General features: G+C 43.1%; 1 protein-coding gene across 1 annotated transcript; it reads left to right on the top strand.

Annotated features, from left to right (window-relative positions):
- The first annotated feature begins 1,442 nt into the window (after positions 1 to 1,442).
- tmem231 (transmembrane protein 231) lies at positions 1,443 to 16,242 on the top strand. Its single transcript, XM_061222113.1, has 7 exons — positions 1,443 to 1,766; positions 2,143 to 2,309; positions 2,394 to 2,522; positions 2,830 to 2,973; positions 3,519 to 3,600; positions 14,046 to 14,151; positions 15,750 to 16,242. The coding sequence occupies exons 1-7, from the start codon at positions 1,628 to 1,630 to the stop codon at positions 15,910 to 15,912; spliced, it is 930 nt and encodes a 309-aa protein (XP_061078097.1). The 5' UTR covers positions 1,443 to 1,627; the 3' UTR covers positions 15,913 to 16,242.
- Positions 16,243 to 17,775: the final 1,533 nt, after the last annotated feature.

The raw sequence follows: 17,775 nt of genomic DNA, 5'->3' as shown, positions 1-17,775 counted from the left end.
TGTATTCGATGGCATCCCCGCTACCACCCTCACCTTCAGCAGAGAGCATCACATGTCACTGTCAGAAGCTTTGAAGGTCAGAATTACCAATATAGTTATGGAAGTGCAAATTAATAAACACAGTTGCTGAAAAACCTCACAAACCAAATAAAGATGCAGCACATGGTGAACATTAGTGTGTGAGTGAATGATTAGCAGATACATTAAGTGGGGTAAGTGGGATGTCTGGTGATATCTGTTTCCTGTACTGACTAAGCAAGAAGTGTTTTATAAATGGTGCTACTCCTAGTTCGGTACGGATGCGCAGATACCCTGCAGGGATTTTTTAAGTCTCATCTGTATCAAAGATGCAGTCTGAGCTGGGTATGGTCCAGGACAGCAGTATTATTGTCAGACGACCTCCCGTGCAGTAGGTGGCCATAATAACGGGTAATTGTCGTAATTTTCCATAAAATAATTTGCTGAAGACTGACCAGTTACTGGTCAGCAACGGTTACAATGGCAGGGCTCTATGGAAACATAGGGACGCCAGATAGCAGGATGTGTGTGAAAATAGCGTGACCTGGCAGTGTTGTGCACTGAGGATTCTCAGGCGTCTCAGGCTTCATTTCCTGTAAATGTAGAGACGGCATGATATTTAATCTCACTGAGGTGTCTAGCAGCATGTGACTATGGGTCTGCAGCTTTGAACACCCAGGGTGATTTGCCCTTACGGAATTGACCACACAGGTTCTTAAGAGTAGGCTTGTTAGAAATGTCTTTTTATTTTATTTTTAAATTCTCAGTCATTGTACACTGCTTTCAATTATCAGTTAGCGATTCCAACATCAGGATTAGAATGTTCAGATAAGAAAGTTCTTATCACACATTTCAACATTCTAATCACGTTTGTTTGATTATCACATATTTTACACCTTAAAGGGTTAAACCTCCACTGGAGAAATGCATTAACTCAGTACGCAGAGAACGGTCGATTCGGGATCTTCCTTTGGGTCCCACTTAAAAATGGTTCACTTTGTTGTATTTCACATTTAAAAAGGCTAAAGCCTTTGTTTACAAGAACAATGGATCACTGCCTATGGGGATTGCTTTTTTGTGGCTCCAATGTATGCCTTTTGAGGGGGGGCGTTACTGTCCTTGGTGTCCAGGGCTGTGCTTTTAAGTCATGTCCCACATTTTTATAGCAAAGTTTTTAATACACTGAAGACGGCAGTTGCATCAGTGGAGATCGTATTGAAATGTCACGCCAATGGGTAATCCAAGATCTGTATTCTAATCACATGCTGTAGTCTGAGCTGGATATGGATTTGTCAGGACAGTAGTATTATTGTCATACGACCTCCCGTGCAGTAGGTGGCAGTAATAACGGGTAATTGTGTTTATTTTCCATAAAATAATTTGCTGAAGATTGACCAGTTACCGTTCAGCAATGGTTACTATGACGGGGCTCTATGGAAACGTAGGGACGCCAGATAGCAGGAAGTGTCTGAAAATCGCGCGACCTAGCAGTGTTGTGCGCGGCGATAGGGGCTTTCCCGTTTTTTAAGAGGATTAACCTTCTTCTTACTACATCCAAGACGTCGAAGTATAACAAAGGACACAGTACCACTGTTTCGCTGTATTTCCCATGGCTGTTTATGAAGTCTATGCTCACCCTGCGCTGCTCAGATATAAAACCAGTATCTGCACGAAAGCCACACTGTTTATCGTCATTGTGCTGTGTCTCACCTACATCCCGCCTTTGCTTGTAGCATACAGGAGCCAAGGTAACGGTAGTATCATGATGCACTGGCAAAACTGAAAATGATTCTGCCACTTTATTTGTACTTGTCGAGTTATCTTACCCGGCTAAGTTTGCTACCTAGCTAACTAACTCTGCAAGCGACCCATGTTGTCTATCGTGGAAACTTAGCTCGCTAAGTACCACTGAGATGTTAACTTAACTACTGCTACTGTTTTTAAAGATGACCCACAGTGTGGTATAGGTATGTAGAAGACTAATTTCGGGGGCCGCGGGGGCTGCTCGTGTTGCGCTTATTATGGCAACTACAAATTGGATACCGATTCGCATTTATTATCCAAAGTCTTCATAGCAATTGGGCAGCAACAGCAGCAGGCTGTCTCACAGTGTTGTGCTCGCAGGTTTCTGGCTGAAGCGGAGCACGTACGAGGAGCAGCCGACTGTCCGGTTCCGGTACCAGATTCTGCTGATCGCTGCGACTAGCACCGGCGGAGATTATGTGGCTTGGAGCACCTTCCCAAACTTCAACATCTTACAGGGCAGTAATTTGCGAATTCCAGTCGTTTCGGTGAGTTTTCGGTCATGCGTAGCTGGTCCCCATTTTTTTAAGCAAAGTTTGTGTGTGAGCAAATGAGCTGTCGGTGTGCTGCAGGTGCGCGAGGAGGACCGGAATCTGGACGGGAAGTTTGACCGTCTGAAACTTCGTCTGGAGCTTCCGCTGACACCCGATGAGCAAGTTTACAGCGTGCAGCTCTTGCTCACGTTTTCCTACCAGTTATTCGTAAGTACCTCCCCCTGAACTCTACAAATACATTAAGCGCACTCATACCATGTACCGACTGCACACGCCACATAAATTCACTTTACACACATTCAATTTTTTTTAATACGCATTACACACTTGACACATACCTTACACGTATTCATTCATTATATTCCAACTGCACACTCTACTCACTGTATACATTATCTTTTTGACTCAACATGGTAAATAAAAATTGTACAGCACCACACGCAAACTGTACTCCCTCCCTCTCTTGCTCTCTCCCCCCCCCCTCTCTCCCCCCACCCTCTCTCTCTCTCTGTAGAGGATGTCCACAGTGCTGATGCAGACCCTGCTGTACGTGCAGCAGTCCTCCTCTGTTCCCGGCGCTCAGCTCTACATAAACGGGGACCTGCGGCTGCAGCAGAGAACCCCGCTCGCCCACCGCGGCATGGACACTACCTACAATGTGAGCACCAGGCACAGCGGTGCTCACAAATACAGCGGTCCTCGCAGTCATTGTTCTTGAACTGTTCTGCATTGTGTTCTGCCACCCTATCTGTCAGCCTCCTCTTGGTGTGTCCAGTAAGTAAGAGTGTAAGAAGAATTCTGTGGGCATGTGGGGTAGGGTGGCAGGCAGGAGCAGTGGACATATGGGTGACAGCACTAGTTGGCAGTCTGATTATAGTATTTGGTCATTCACAACTTTCAGTTTCAGTCCTATGACCATTGTTGGTGTCACATTTTTTTAGCACAGTTTATAGCACACTGATGGTGCCATTTCCGAGAACATCTCTTCGTATTACGCTTTTTCATCAATACAAACAGTACTTCAAAATACTTTGCGCATTGGTCATTCTTCTTTTCATCATGTAATAATAACATTTAGTATCTAACTCAGGGCCAGGCAGAAACTTTGGCATTTGGCAAAAAAACAAAACAAAAGTTAAAAAATATGTTTGTCTGTCTCCAGCAGGTGTGTTAGTCAAGTGACCCTGAAACTCTTCCTCCTAGGTGTCAGTCATTGATGGGAACAGCCCCTTTGCCAGCTCCTACGACCTGGTCAACATCATGGAGTCCTACCAGGAGAGAAACCGTAAGAGACGCTCGATTCAGCCCGAAAATACCCCTCTGCAAAACCATGACCCCACCATATTTTCTTTCTAGTTGGTGCCATAAAAAGCCACCTGCAACGGAACTTTTCAGGAAATGAGGAGGAAAAAATTATTTGTTTATACATTACGTTAGTTAAATTACACAAGCTTTAATAGCATTTATTAGTGCCAGAGCCATGGAACATTGGCAGTGCACTAAAGATAATATCAGCTTTATATTTCTATACCAATCACAAAAATGACAGGACCGGAGAGACGTTTCTGATCTTACAATATCCAACTAAGTCATTGTCTTTAATTCTGGGGGTTGTCAACTTCTGCTCCGAAATACAAAGTCTGGTTTTTTTTTGTAAACAGGAATATACTCTCACCTCATGTCTAGAGAGAGTGGAAAAACAGACATTTCAACTGTGGGCTGTTGTCATGGTAACAGACGCCTAGCATTGAGGGCTTTATAGAGGCCTGTGATGTGTTAATTAGAACTCTGTGCTGTTTGTGAAAGTGGAGCACTTAAGTCTGGTCACCACAGTGTAGGTCACGACTGCCTGAGAACAACATTCAGTATTCAGACAGCAAAAATCAGTCAGAGACAGCGCAAGAAAGATCAAAATAAATGAAATGAGAATCCGCCGTCATTAGAAGAAAGGGAGCATTGGAAGCCTCCTGGTTCCTCCGCACAAACCCCGTCTCGTGTGGCAATTTCCCTCAGATTTTTTTGCCAAAGCCGAATATCCCTGCTTACGCTCCAACTGGCGACGCCCTTGGCTTCAGTTCCTGTAAGTGTAGAGACGGCATCATGTTTAATCTCACTGAGGTGTCTAGGAGCATGTGGGTTTGGGTCTGTAGCTTTGAACACCCAGGGTGATTTGCCCTTATGGAATTGACCACATGTGTGTTTAACCCTTTGAAGAGTAGGCTTGTTGAAAAAAAAAAAAAAAGAGAAATTCATATAAGAACACTCTAATCACATATTTGTTTGATTATCACATATTTACATATTGAACATTAAACGGCTCAACAGCCTCCACTGGAGAAATGCATTAACTTGGGTTCCACTTAAAAATGGCTGACTTTGTTGTGCTTCACATCTCAAAATGCTAAAGCCTTTGTTTACAAGAACCATGGGGGGTGTTGACTTCTTGGTGTTCAGGGCTGTGCTCTTAAAGATACAATAGGTAATTTCTGACTTCTAACGGTTAAGAGAAGAATTGCAGCAACAAGCACCCTCAAACCACAACACTGTTTATCCCTCCCCTGCAAACGTGAACGTGACCTTGAAATCCGCCCACGCCATTGGCTGTGGCAATTAGAACCAAGTTTCAACCAATGAGCTTAAATTATTGAGCAGCTCGAGAAAGGTTTTGGTGCAGGGTGTCGGTCCGTCAACTGTATATTTTAGCGCAGGCAGAGGGTGAGTTAACATGTCAGTGAGCAGGCCGGGCCAGTGGGGTGGCTGACAGCACTAGTACAGATAGAAAGTGGGCAGTCTGATGATAGTATTAGGTCATTCACAACTTGCCAAGTGCAGTTTCAGTACAGAGTTTATAGCATGCTGATGGTGCCATTTCCAAGAACATTTCATTACATTAATGGCATTTGGCAGACGCTCTTATCCAGAGCGACGTACAGTTGATTAGACTAAGCAGGAGACAATCCTCCCCTGGAGGGGTACAAGGTTAAGGGCCTTGCTCATGGGCCCAACGGCTGTGCGGATCTTAATGTGGCTACACCGGGGATCGAACCACCGACCTTGCGGGTTCCAGTCATGTCCCTTAACCGCTACGCTACAGGCCGCCCTATCTCTGCGTATTACGCTTTTAAATCAATACAAACAGTGCTTTGAAATACTTTGAAATGTGCATTGTTCATTCTTCTTTTTATAATCTAAGAATAACTTTTTGCATCTAAGGTTAGTCCTATGTTGTGAGTGTGTGGTTTTTAATGTTATGGAGTTAGTGTTATAGCCCCTTTTCTGTATCATAGATACTGTTGCTACTACCAGCACCTCACGGTTTGAGTGACATGTTTGTGCACAAGACCTTTCTTCCGTAGTGCTTTAGGTGCCATTACGTATATAGTAACATTATTACATTTTTATAGTAACGTATATAGTAACACAGCTAATGTGACTGTCGTGTAGAACAGTTTTTGGATCAGATGGGAGGCCACGGAAAAGTAGAGCAAGCCAAAATAAAACGCAGGCAGACAGAAGGGCGGCACCTCTGGGGAAATGGAAATGGCTGAAAAGAGCAGGAGAATGCCCTGTGATAAATGACGGTCTGACGGGGGCCGGAGCGTCTCCGCAGGCACGGGCGACGGCCCGCTCGGAGAGGTCAAGGCTGAGTCACGTTCCTCACCTCAGGTGAGAGTTACGAGCCTGCCGGGGAGTAGATTACACCCCGGGGAGCAGGGCAGCCCCGCACGGAGCTCACCGCCTGCCAAACAGCCGACGCAGCGCAGGGACCAGAGAGCACGCGCTTCAGAGAGCAGCCGTTTCACTCGGTCTCAGAGGTGTAGTGACGCGGAGCCTGAGACACGCAGAGCGGGGGGGAGACGGTGTTTAAGACGCGCTTACGTTGAAGACGCGGGATAGTGTGTTTGTGTGAAATTGGAAAATTATTTTCCTTTTCCTTCATCTGCCAATATGTACAATATGTACAAGTGCAACAGAAATGTTGTGCTAAATGTATTGGTTGCTGAACTGAACTGAGAGGGTGGGACTGAACAGAATGTTCTAGAAACCAAACTTGGAAATTTGTAATTCGAGGGGAATTCTATATGCTTTTGGATTGAATCTCTGACTCCACCTACACAGAATACAGCAACCCCTCCCCCCACACACACATGGAGCGGACACATGTGTAGACGCAGACACACTTACACATGCACACACACACTGAGATACAGTAACAGACGGCTATAGGAGCAAGGAGAGAGGGTTTATATAACCTCCTCCAAATCCTTTCAGTTCAGTTGTTTCAGTGCAAATGTAGTCGCTGTGTTGCCACAGCAAAGATACTGCTATTGGACATAGGCAGAGCCTCGTATAATTGATTTAGAAGTGTTTCAGATTAACTCTCTTCCTTGTTCCCTGTGTCTGTTTCAGCTTATCTCTGCTGTACTGTATATTGGTATACATTTTCTTTTGGGAAAAAAATAAATAATAAATATCTTAACATATTTCCTTAACATAACTTAATGTTGGCAGTTTGTACACCAATGTTAAGCCTATGTTATATATGCACTGTATCAGTGGAACGGAGCTCCTTGTATAGATTTGTGTCAGATGGCCACTCACTGGGCCTCAGCCTATGGCTAGCTAAGTGCTGGAATGTTTGTGTCTTTTTAAAAGGAATTTAGACCATTAGTCTTGATAGGCTATGAGGGATTTGGGGGGAGTTCTGGCAGAATGGTATCCCATTCGACTCTGCATGATTCTACATGATTCTGCATATTCTCAGATATGGCCCAGTTGCTCAGCGAGGCTTGGAGATCTCAGATTAACTAGATTAATTAGATTAAGTCTATTAGCAGTTGGATTGTGGGTAATCAAGATGGTGGGCATACCCTTGTAGAATTGAGCAGAAAACCCAAGTGCTCAAAAATGACAGACTCCCAAGTAAAGATGGCAAAGATGAAACGACTGTCCTGGACAGGGGGTCCCGCTGGCTACAGCACACAGGATCTGGTCATCGCTATCGCTCTGTGCACCAGGCTGAGTTGGATCAGTCAGTGCTCGTTGTATAGTCGCAAGTGGAAAGCCTGTGCTTCTGCAACACTTTTCCTGTGTCACGTAATTTTGGCTATAGCGCGGTTTAGCTCGCAGATCAGTAATCTGCAGATTCATTGTTCCTAAACCAACTCTGTTTTTCAAACGCAAAACCGTCGATTGGAGATACAGTTTCTGCATTTCATCAGAGTGTCAATTTTGCGTATGCTAGTTTCAGTAGTCTCATTTTGTTCTCGCGTATTTAAATCATTAAGCTATGGCATATATTAGTTACTTACATTTTCTTTTATGGTCTTCTTTTGCGGCCAGTTGAATTATACCACTGGAAAATGTCTTTGTTGTTTGAGTGTTTTAATTTTTTTTTTGTCGAGTGCCCATGAGTTCATTAGACGGCTCTGTACTCCACTCAAACTACAATCTCCCTGAGCTTCCGTGTTACAATACAATGATAAACACAGGTTTTGGGTTTCTACGGTCCCCAAACTATCGTGGATGTGTTGATCCGTTCTACACTATGTGTCTATATGTGTAGTGCACTCTCATTCCCTAGCAACTTCTTAAGGGAACATCTAAAATACTGTAACAAACCTAGATCTACTGCAATAAATTAATTTGCAACTGGATTTTGTGAACAAGTTAAAATCCCGCACACAAGGAATATTAAATGGTAAATGATTTGCATTTTATATGGCACCTTTATCCAAAGTGCTGTTCAATTGATGCTTTGAACTGGCTACCCTCCGACTGCCAGACAACTGCTCTTACCCCATGAGTCAATGTCGCCCAGTGTGATTTTGTAATATTAGATTATTAGATTACATAATCACCCTAGGCACACACGGTGTAATTAGGACGTCAACAATCTGCACACAATAAATATTAGATTACGCGATAAAACACCGGCAAAACTGGCACTCTCCTCCATAAATGTACAAAGGACACACAACAAACACAATAAAAATACAATACATGGTTTGGCTTGGCACACGGGCGCCCGGATCAAAGGGCTGGTGATGTTCAGGTGAGAGGCTGGTTGAGGTGGAGAGCGCGGCAGCACTAAAGTTAAGGTGAAATTCTGTTCTAACTCCCCCCCCACTAGACTATCTTCCTCTCTGGACATGGCCTATTGCCCTCCAGAGACCAAATGTCGTCCCCAGAATTTGCCCCACACATTCCCCCTCTCCCCTGTTCCTCACTCATTCCAAACTGCCGGCACAGTGGCACAGTGGAAAGCACTGTCGCCTCATGGCAAGAAGATCCTGGATTCGAATGACGGCCTGGGCGATTTTCATGAAAGGGAGATTTTCATAAAAGGCGACAACTTCATGAAAGGCACTTCATTGTACGTCGCTCTGGATAAGAGCGTCTGCTTAATGCCATGTAATGTAATGTAACAAAAAATAAATAAATAAAAATGATTTGGTGGTGCATGGCAAAAGCACCTTGATGCAGGCAAACGGGCCTTGATGCAGGCATCGGTTTGTTGCAGTAGCACACTGAGGATTGGGGTTCAATCCCCGGTCCTGCGTTCATGAAATCGGCACATACAACAGCACTGCGGACGGTACAATTGGCTACTAAATTGAGAGAAAACATGAAAAAACATGAAAAAAGTTATATTACAGGGTGTATTTTATTTCATATAAAGTATATATATATTTTTCTTTTCAGATTTTTCCCTTTTTCTCCCAATTTGGTAGCCAATTGTACCTCGTCTGATTCAATTAGAGCTAGTATTAGATGCACCGCCCATACCCCGTCCCTCGGCGGCCCGAAGGAGAGCGACACGCCTTCTTCAAGCCGTCTCGTCTCATGCCCGTTGCCGTGATTCCGAGGCGCCCGAGGTGCTTATTGTGCGGCGATCTACTAACCCTGCCAAGTCCCTCCCTCTGGAGCAGCGAGCCAATTATTGCTGCCCCACGTGAGCCGGCCAAACTTGGCTTTTGGCAGGACCGAGAATCGAACCCCGGTCCCCGGTGTGCAACCGCCGGAAAACTGCAACTGCAAGTCCGCTGCGTCTTAGCCTGTTATTTTTAGTGCATAATTGTTGCCACCGCTTCAATACTGCTTCATATTATATAGCTTATTATTATATATGCCCTTTGTTAAAAGACCCATTGCTGGCACTGCTATCTTTGAACACAACTCACAAAGTCAACATCCTAGGTCCAAATCGTTCTTTGTTGTTGGGGAATACTATTCTTTAAGTGTTGTGGGTGAAAAGACGCATCATTAAAAGACTACGGTCTGTGTGTTTTCTAAATAAATTGGGATATAGTTACTGTCATCTCCTTTGAAAGTAGTCAAGACTAAAAGTTCATTCTAATGAACTTTCTTATTCTAATATTTCATAGTTTTATGTTTCTCTATTTTAATAGTCATGCAATGCACAAAATCCCCCCCCCCCCCCCCCCCCAAAAAAAAACAACATTTCACGTTCATGTATTCAGACTCCCAAAATCCAAAGAATAAACAAACATACTCAAACACATGACTCAAACTGGCTCCTGTGCTCATCCGCTTGCTCAAAAAGCCAATCCTTCAAAAGAAAGTCATTTCTATAACGCAACGATTAACACGGACTTATGACCAGGATGTTTGACAAACAGTAAATCCATGAGAATTGAATTTCCATGATGGATCTTACAGTAAGAGTATTATTTACAATGCCCAAAATTGGGCACAGGAACGCCTTAAGAAAAAGCTGTAGAGCAAGAAAGGCAACCTCTGGTCTGCATTTTGTCACACTTTATAGCGACCATGTTGAAAAGATATATCATGCAGTCTGGGTCATCTCAAAATGGAGCCCTCTTTTTTCAGATCCTCCCCAATGTTCTCTTACAGATGGGCCCCTACTGTCAGAGACAGGTCGGTGCATACCAACATTCCAGCCAGAAAAGGGTTGCTTAAGAGACCCATAGGCACGTGGAAATGTATGCAGAGCAGACTTAATGTTATCACTGTACAAACATGATACAAAATAAACAATTTATTTTCCTTCAGACGAGCGGTATATCAAAACAGACATTGTATCGGTTGCTACACAACATACGCAATATTTACCTTGCATGCATATTATTATCTCGATACATTGTTTCCACATTGGTGACACCAAGAGGGGTCTGAAAAATAGGGTTGCTGAACACAAGCATGCCATTTAAACGCAGAATTGGTTTACCCAATGGCACTACATTTCAAAGAGGCATGCTGGTAATGACACTTTCATAGGCATATGTGCTATTGAATTTTCTTGTAGGGGTGGTGACTGTGTTTTTTTAAGAGTGGAGAAACGTGCAAAGAGAGACCTATTGCTTTTGAAATTTCATGCATTGCTGCAGTGCAGTCCTTACGTATAGTGACACGTTGTTTGTTGTTTTGGCTCTGTAGTCCAGCGCATTGAATCTGAAATTAAACCATTCAGTTAAAGTGTATACTTTTAGCTTTAATTTGAGGTTTTTTGAGTTGATTCTAGGAGTGCCATCTGCATTTTGAGTCTATTGTTTTTGTCTTAACATCAGAACCAAGTGTCAATGCCAGTAAAGCAGGTCATCAATAGGCTGAAAATCATCATAAATAAATCCGAGGCATAGCCAAAAAATTAGGTGTCATTGTTAAGAAGCAAGAACGCACTGATCAGCTCAGTCATGGCAAACAACCTCGTAACCCAAGACAGACAAGTTTAGTGGATGACTGAAGAGTCGTTGGAATGGTGTACCAAAATCCCTTTGTAACTGTTAAACAAAACAAGAACACTCCACCAGGATGTAGGCATAGATGTGTTTGAGTACAGAGCGAAGGCAATATAATGTGTGTCCCTGGTTTAAATGTCTGTTACAATGTGATCGAAAGCAAACTCTAAATTAAACAGGGCCCTTTCCGTTTTTTTTTTAACTGTAAAAAATGTAAATAAAAAGTAATCTTGCGTTTACATTTGAAGAAATGTGTCGTGTTTGACGTTATGCAATTTAGAGGTCAGGTTCGCTTCTGTTCACTTAGATAGGAATTGTAAAAGGCTTTTTGACCAGGGGTGCCCATATTTCTGCACACTACTGTATTTCAATGGCCCATTCCTCTGCACTGTGCCAGTGTGCCTGAACTGTGTTCAGCTGTTTTTCCTTATTGGTAGAGACCCTGCTGAAGGTCAGCGTTTGTGTCGAGGTGGGCTCGAGACTGGGGGAGGCATCGTTTTTGCCCTGATAGACGCCAGGCACCATCACCACTTCTCCCTAATCTCCTCGCCTGGTATCTGCACGACTTCTGCTGTGTTTGCCGTTTGTATAACTGACGACAGGATGTAAACACCAAGGCTCAGTCGAGTGTCACTGATGTAGGCAAAACAATTACCCATTAGGGAGATGAGCGCAATCCAATCAGAAACATCCAATGCTCTGTCCTGTCTTTCTCTCTGCCTCCTGATTGGCCAATTGTATTCTTGTACGCCTCATGGCAGGGACACTAAGATGGAGGCCCCCTTTTTTAACATATATTATTCAGACACACAAATTTGATTGCTTTTTTTGAACCAGGAAATTCATAGTGTTGCGATTACATTTCCTCTTATATTCATGATATCACTTGATTTTCTGTATCAGCATCTCTGAAAAGCTTAAGCTCTTCTGTCTGAATTTGTACTCAAATTCTTTAAATAATTGGTATCAGCTGATATGCATAGGGAAAAAATTGGAGATCATATCAGCCTTAAAAAAACCACATTGGTGCATCCCTATTTAAAACTGCATTCATTTGCTCATTTTCATCTCCTGCATCCGCCTATGAAGTGTTTTAATGGACGTATTCAGTCATGCTGAAAGTGCATCATGGCAGATTGCTGCATTGTGAGCATTTGCCATTACACGCTTTTAAACGAATGCAGCACTGGATGAAACAAGGCGTTTCCTGCGTTAGTTCCTGTCGTGGTTAGTTTCTAGTTTCCTGCGTTAGTTTCCTGCACTGCTCCAATATTCTGGCAATAATCAACTGCGTTGGCACATTGTGGCATTTTTCTGTCCTTAAAATAGAGCCTTGGAGTCGTTTACTAACCTTTTCTTAAAAAAATGTATTTATTGATTGTCCAGCCAAGCATCTGATGTTAGCCGCTGCACTGAGAGCAGGAATGACAAATGAGCTCACCATGTTACAAGATAAGGCAGAAATCTTACTGTCTAGGCCAGGGGTCAGAAGCCCTGGTCCTGGTTTTTGTTTTTGCCTTAAAATCGACAACTGATTCAGACCCAGAAACTGAGCGGTGAGCTAACCGTGTAATCTACCGCCTTTATCGATCAATTAAGTGCTGGGTAACGACGAAAGCCAGCACACCCTGCGGCTGTCCAGGACCGGGGTTGGTAGTAGTATTAGGTAGTATGCAGGTAGTAGGTAGTATTATTTAATGCCATAATCGGTATCATTTTAACATTATGCTATTGCTTAATTATTGCTATTATGCTTTAACTATGCGAGTCTCACGAAGCAGGAATACCTTTGTGTGGTCTGTATCCAGTACTTTTGGCAGTTTGATACCCATCACAGGCTAAAGAATGCATTCATTTCTGAATGAAGCGTGTAATTGTGCCAAAAAATGAAAACACAAACTGTGTGGAGATTGTTCTGCAGATCCGTTTTTTCGGCTTGATGGTTGACGTCCTGCTTTGGATTAGCAGCTGGTTAGCTCATTCGGCCCACGTAGACGGACCCCAGGGGCACAGAATGCTGAGGAGAGGGATTCAGGTTGGCACTCGAGTTGATGTTTTCCCCCTCCTCCCTCCGCCATACAGTTGTTTACTGGGAAGGGATCCAGAAAAACTGATGCAACTGTCCACCATGGAGGACTCAGAGGTTGTAAATCTGGGGGCTCGTGGAGGTCTGTGCAGTGAATTTGATGAAATGTTTGTATTATTTTTTATTTATTTATTATTTTTTTTAGTTAAAACTGTTTTACAGGATTTTACTAGAAGAGTCACAATTGTGGGTGGGAGGGATTGTGCTTTGTTGTATTAGTCTTGGTCTCCCTTAGAGAATAAGGTAAAGTCCCATTAAAACTAGAGACCAATGGCTGTAATGTGTGTTGACTACAAATTTCCACTTAGTCCTGGTTCTTGGGTGCAGCCCTGTCCCCTGCTCTAGACAGCTGCGCCCTCCACTGAAACACATCTGGATGAATAGGCAGAATGTTCTCTTGAGTTTTTAAAGGCTGTGCCAGAAGAGCAGAAATTTCACACAGAAGGGTTTGCCATGTTTTTGCTTTTTGCACTACTCCTGAGGAGTTGTTTTGTGGTCATGTCATGCAAAGGAAATTATGCCATTAAAAGCCCTTAAAATCATCCAGTTGTGTTTCACTAAATGGCATTTTCAACAAAGGTCCTTACACAACAACGATGGGTGAAAACACAAAATTGTTAATGTAATTTGCTGCAAGTCTGATGCATTTTTTTGTGTTCTCCTAATAAATAGGGCAGCTTTTGCTGAGCATTTAAGGTTTCAAATACCAATTGGGGGTTTTGTTTATTTCTTTATTTCTCTATAATTGCGTTTGGTTGAATTCTGTGAGCTAGAAGGAAGCCACCATCCTGGAGCTGACGTGTTTGGATTTCCTTCAGTGACCAAGACCAGTTGACCGAAGGGACGCATTTCAGGGCTTTGTTATCGCAGTGTTATCCGTGTTAACTCTCTCTCTCCTCTCTCTCTTTTCTACGTTGCCAGTAACTACGGTTCTGGCGACTTCGGGCCCAGTGTGGACTGTTGGCCGGGCAGCACAGGCCCCGTTCCAGATCAACGCTGTGATCCGCTACCCTGTGGAGATCATAAGATATCCTTTACAGCTGTGTGTGTGTGTGTGTGTGTGTGTGTGTGTGTGTGTGTGTGCAAGCATGTACAGTGGGGTCCAAAAGTCTGAGACCACTCGTGAAAATGTTTCCATTTTGCATTCTTTTCTAATTTAATAACAAAAACATTCATTACAAATTATATTATCAGCATAGCAATTTGAGTGAAAAGTTGAATCTTTATAGGCTTTTAGTGTCCCTATAAATGTTAAATGGGGTTGAGGCCAGGTGAATTATACAGCACTCATTGCTCTTATTTGGTTTTCAAGTAGTTCTTGCATAGCTTTGACATAACTTTTTTTTCAAATCCTAAAACTTTCTGTTTACATGAAAAATAACTATGTGGTCTCGGACTTTTAGACCCCACTGCATGCACGCATGCATGTATGTATGTATGTATGTGTTTGTAAGTATATGTACATACGTGTGTATTTCAAATGAAGCCTTCAGTAGATTAGACTGAAATACACTGATTATATTGGACATTATTCCGCTTGTCAACTTGATAACATCTCCATTGACTACAAAGGGTTAAATAAATAAAACAAGGAATTTATCATTAATTACAGTAATTCATAATTATTAACTAACCTGCAGTCCAAAAAGCAGCCTGGGAGCTGCTGTGCCACGCTCACCCAGCCTCACCTCTCAGCGCTCATTCATGATGATTTTTGAATGATTTTCAGACCTGTACTATTCAATTCCTTTGTTTAATATACATTTCTTTAGTATAGTATTTGAATGTGAATGTTTTTGTTTAATATAAAATGCAAGTACTTGGACAGTAACACAAATGTGTCATCTTGAATTTCACGGTATTTGCATCCATATCAGGAGATCCATGTGCGACTTTCAGGCTTTTTATACATAGACCCCCCCCCCCCCCCCTTAATTTTAGGGGACCATAAGTAGTTGGACAAATTAGCATTTGGTACTTGGTTGTAAATCATTTGCGTTTGATGACTGCCTGAAGTGTATGACCCATAGACATCACCAGGCGCTGGGTAACTTCCCTGCTGATGCTCTGCCAGGCCTGTACTGCAGCCCTCTTCTGTTCCTTTTTTTGGGGACTTTTTGCCTTCAGTCCTGTCTTCAGGAAGTGAACACACGGTCAATTGTATTCAGGTCAGGTGATTGACTTGGCTAGCCAAGAACATTCCACTGTTTTTGGGCCCAGAAATACTAATTGGTTACTTTAGCAGTATGTTTGGGCTCATTGTCTTGCAGCAAGGTGAAGCGGTGTCCGATGGGTTTTGAGTCATTTGGTTGGATCTGAGCGGATGAGATGTTTCTGAACACTTCAGAATTCATCCTGCTGCTGCAGTCAGCAGTAACGTCAACGAACTCCAGTGGCAGCTGTGCAAGCCCAAGCCATGACACTACCTCCAGCATGTTTCACAGATGAGGGGAGGTGCTGTGGATGATGACCGGTTCCTCTTTCTGTCATTTTGTTAGAGGTTAATACTCCTCTCATTTCTCTTTTTTTTATTGCAATCTGTTCTTGCGGCTTAACAGTGGTTTGCATCTTGCAGTGAACCCTTCTTGTTATTCTGTTTTCATTTGCCCTTGACTTTGAGCTCACCTACCAGCCCGGATTCTGGGAGATGGTGAAGTTCGCCTGGATTCAATATGTCAGCGTGCTCCTCATCTTCCTCTGGGTCTTTCACCGCGTCCAAACCTTCGTCTTTCAGAACCAGGTTCTTCCCACCGTGCCCGTCCCCCTCTACAAACAGCACTCACATTAGTCCAGCCCGGTCCAGGTCTGGTCCAAACCTCCTGTCGTTATGACGTGTTTAGCCTTCACTCCACACTGCAGGGACGTACTGTATGCTCACTGAAAGGCACGCACACACACACACACACACGTTGATGAGCTACAGGCTCATGGGGACCTCAGCTGAAGACGCAGACACGGGTCATGTCCTGGCAAGTACCTCTCACCAGTGAGCTGGACTGCGTCCGATGATCGCTGTAAAAAATGATTGTAAATCGCTGTAAATATTTTTTTGCATTTCTCTTTTTTAATAACTTGCAGTGGGTATAATGTGTTTATTAAACTTGAGGCTTCTACATTTGACTTTGTGAATGCTTTTCATTGACAGTAGCATATATGGTGTATGGTGCAGTGTAGGCGTGTGTGGAGCAATGATTCAGACCAAGCCAATTGACTATTTGGGGAAGTGTTGGGGTTTGGGATCTAAGGATTAGAAAATGCTTGACTGTGTAGTGCCAGGGATCAGTACCTCATGGTCCTTGAGGGCTGGGAACTGCTAATTTTCTATCCTCCCTTTAACTGGGAGTCAGGTGTGAAGATAGCCTGGCCAATCAGTAGCACTAATTACCTGGGAGAAAAGAAAACCAGGGCTGGATTTGGATTTGAGGGCCAGAGTCAATGATCCCTGGTGTATGGGGAGTAGTGATTATGGAATGGTTTAGTCTGCAGGGAGTAGGAAATGGAATAGGGTGTAGTTTTTACAGAATGATTAGGTACAGGGCAGTGTTTCCCAACCTTTTGTCTGTGATTGCACTATTTTTATAATGAAATCATTCCATGGCCAGTAAAACGGTTACAAAATATCACGCACGTGTTCAAAACTGTATAAACTCATGCTTGTTATTGCAGCAGTTATTGCGGTTTCTTTCAACCTTCAAGTATCCCATACAATAGTTGTATAACATACAAAAGGAGCTCAAGATTGTGACCTGATCAATTAATTAATGAAAGATAGACTGAAAATACAGACTGACTGGCACCTGAAACATTTATTAATTTCACTGCGCACAGTCAATTGCTCCAGTGGGGGTTGTCCCCTGCTTAGTCTTATCAACTGTAAGTCGCTTTGGATAAGAGCATCAGCTAAATGAGTGTCTGGCTACAGAACGCAGCAGGTATGGTGACTGGGGAGCGCCACGGTCTGTGAAGCACTGGGAATCTGTGAAGGACTCTTGAAGGTTGGTGGAAATGGTGCTGTTAATGAGTGAAGGATTGAAGGCAGGTGAGCCGAGTTTCGGGCCAGTGTTCACCTGTATGCTCGACCTTACCTGAGGGGGAATTCAAGAGCACTGAAACGCCACTCCAATGCTGGTGTTTCAAGCCACAATAAGTTCACTGCAGTTGATGGTCCCTTGATCAAGGCCCTTAACCCCACATTAAGGGGGGGGGGGTGGGGGTGGATAGCTGCTATTTTCTCCCATCAGTTGACTGAGATTTTGGTACATTTTCATCTTTTGAATATCTTGCCTTTGTACTTAAGGCGGACCCAGTTGTGCTTATTTTAACATTATATACATTCAGTGAGCACTTCATTTGGTATTTCCTGTGCCACCAACAATTATTCCACAGTCAAAGTCACTTTGATATAATAATAATAATTTTGCACTTACGTTAACTGTATTTTTTGTTTAGAACAGCACTTCATGTGTACTTTACAAGTTATGGATGTAATGCTTTAACTTGTGGAAGAACCTATGGAATTTTGATGGTTGATGTCAACATTAACTGAAGCTCCTGACCCATATCTACATGATTGTATGCATTGCACTGCTGCCACACAATTGACCAATCGCATGAATAAGTAGGTGTAATAAAGTTAAAATGTTCCTAATAA

This window comes from Conger conger, chromosome 15 (genome assembly GCF_963514075.1).
Source record: "Conger conger chromosome 15, fConCon1.1, whole genome shotgun sequence".
Taxonomy (NCBI): domain Eukaryota; kingdom Metazoa; phylum Chordata; class Actinopteri; order Anguilliformes; family Congridae; genus Conger; species Conger conger.
This window is presented reverse-complemented; position numbering and strand designations above follow the sequence as displayed.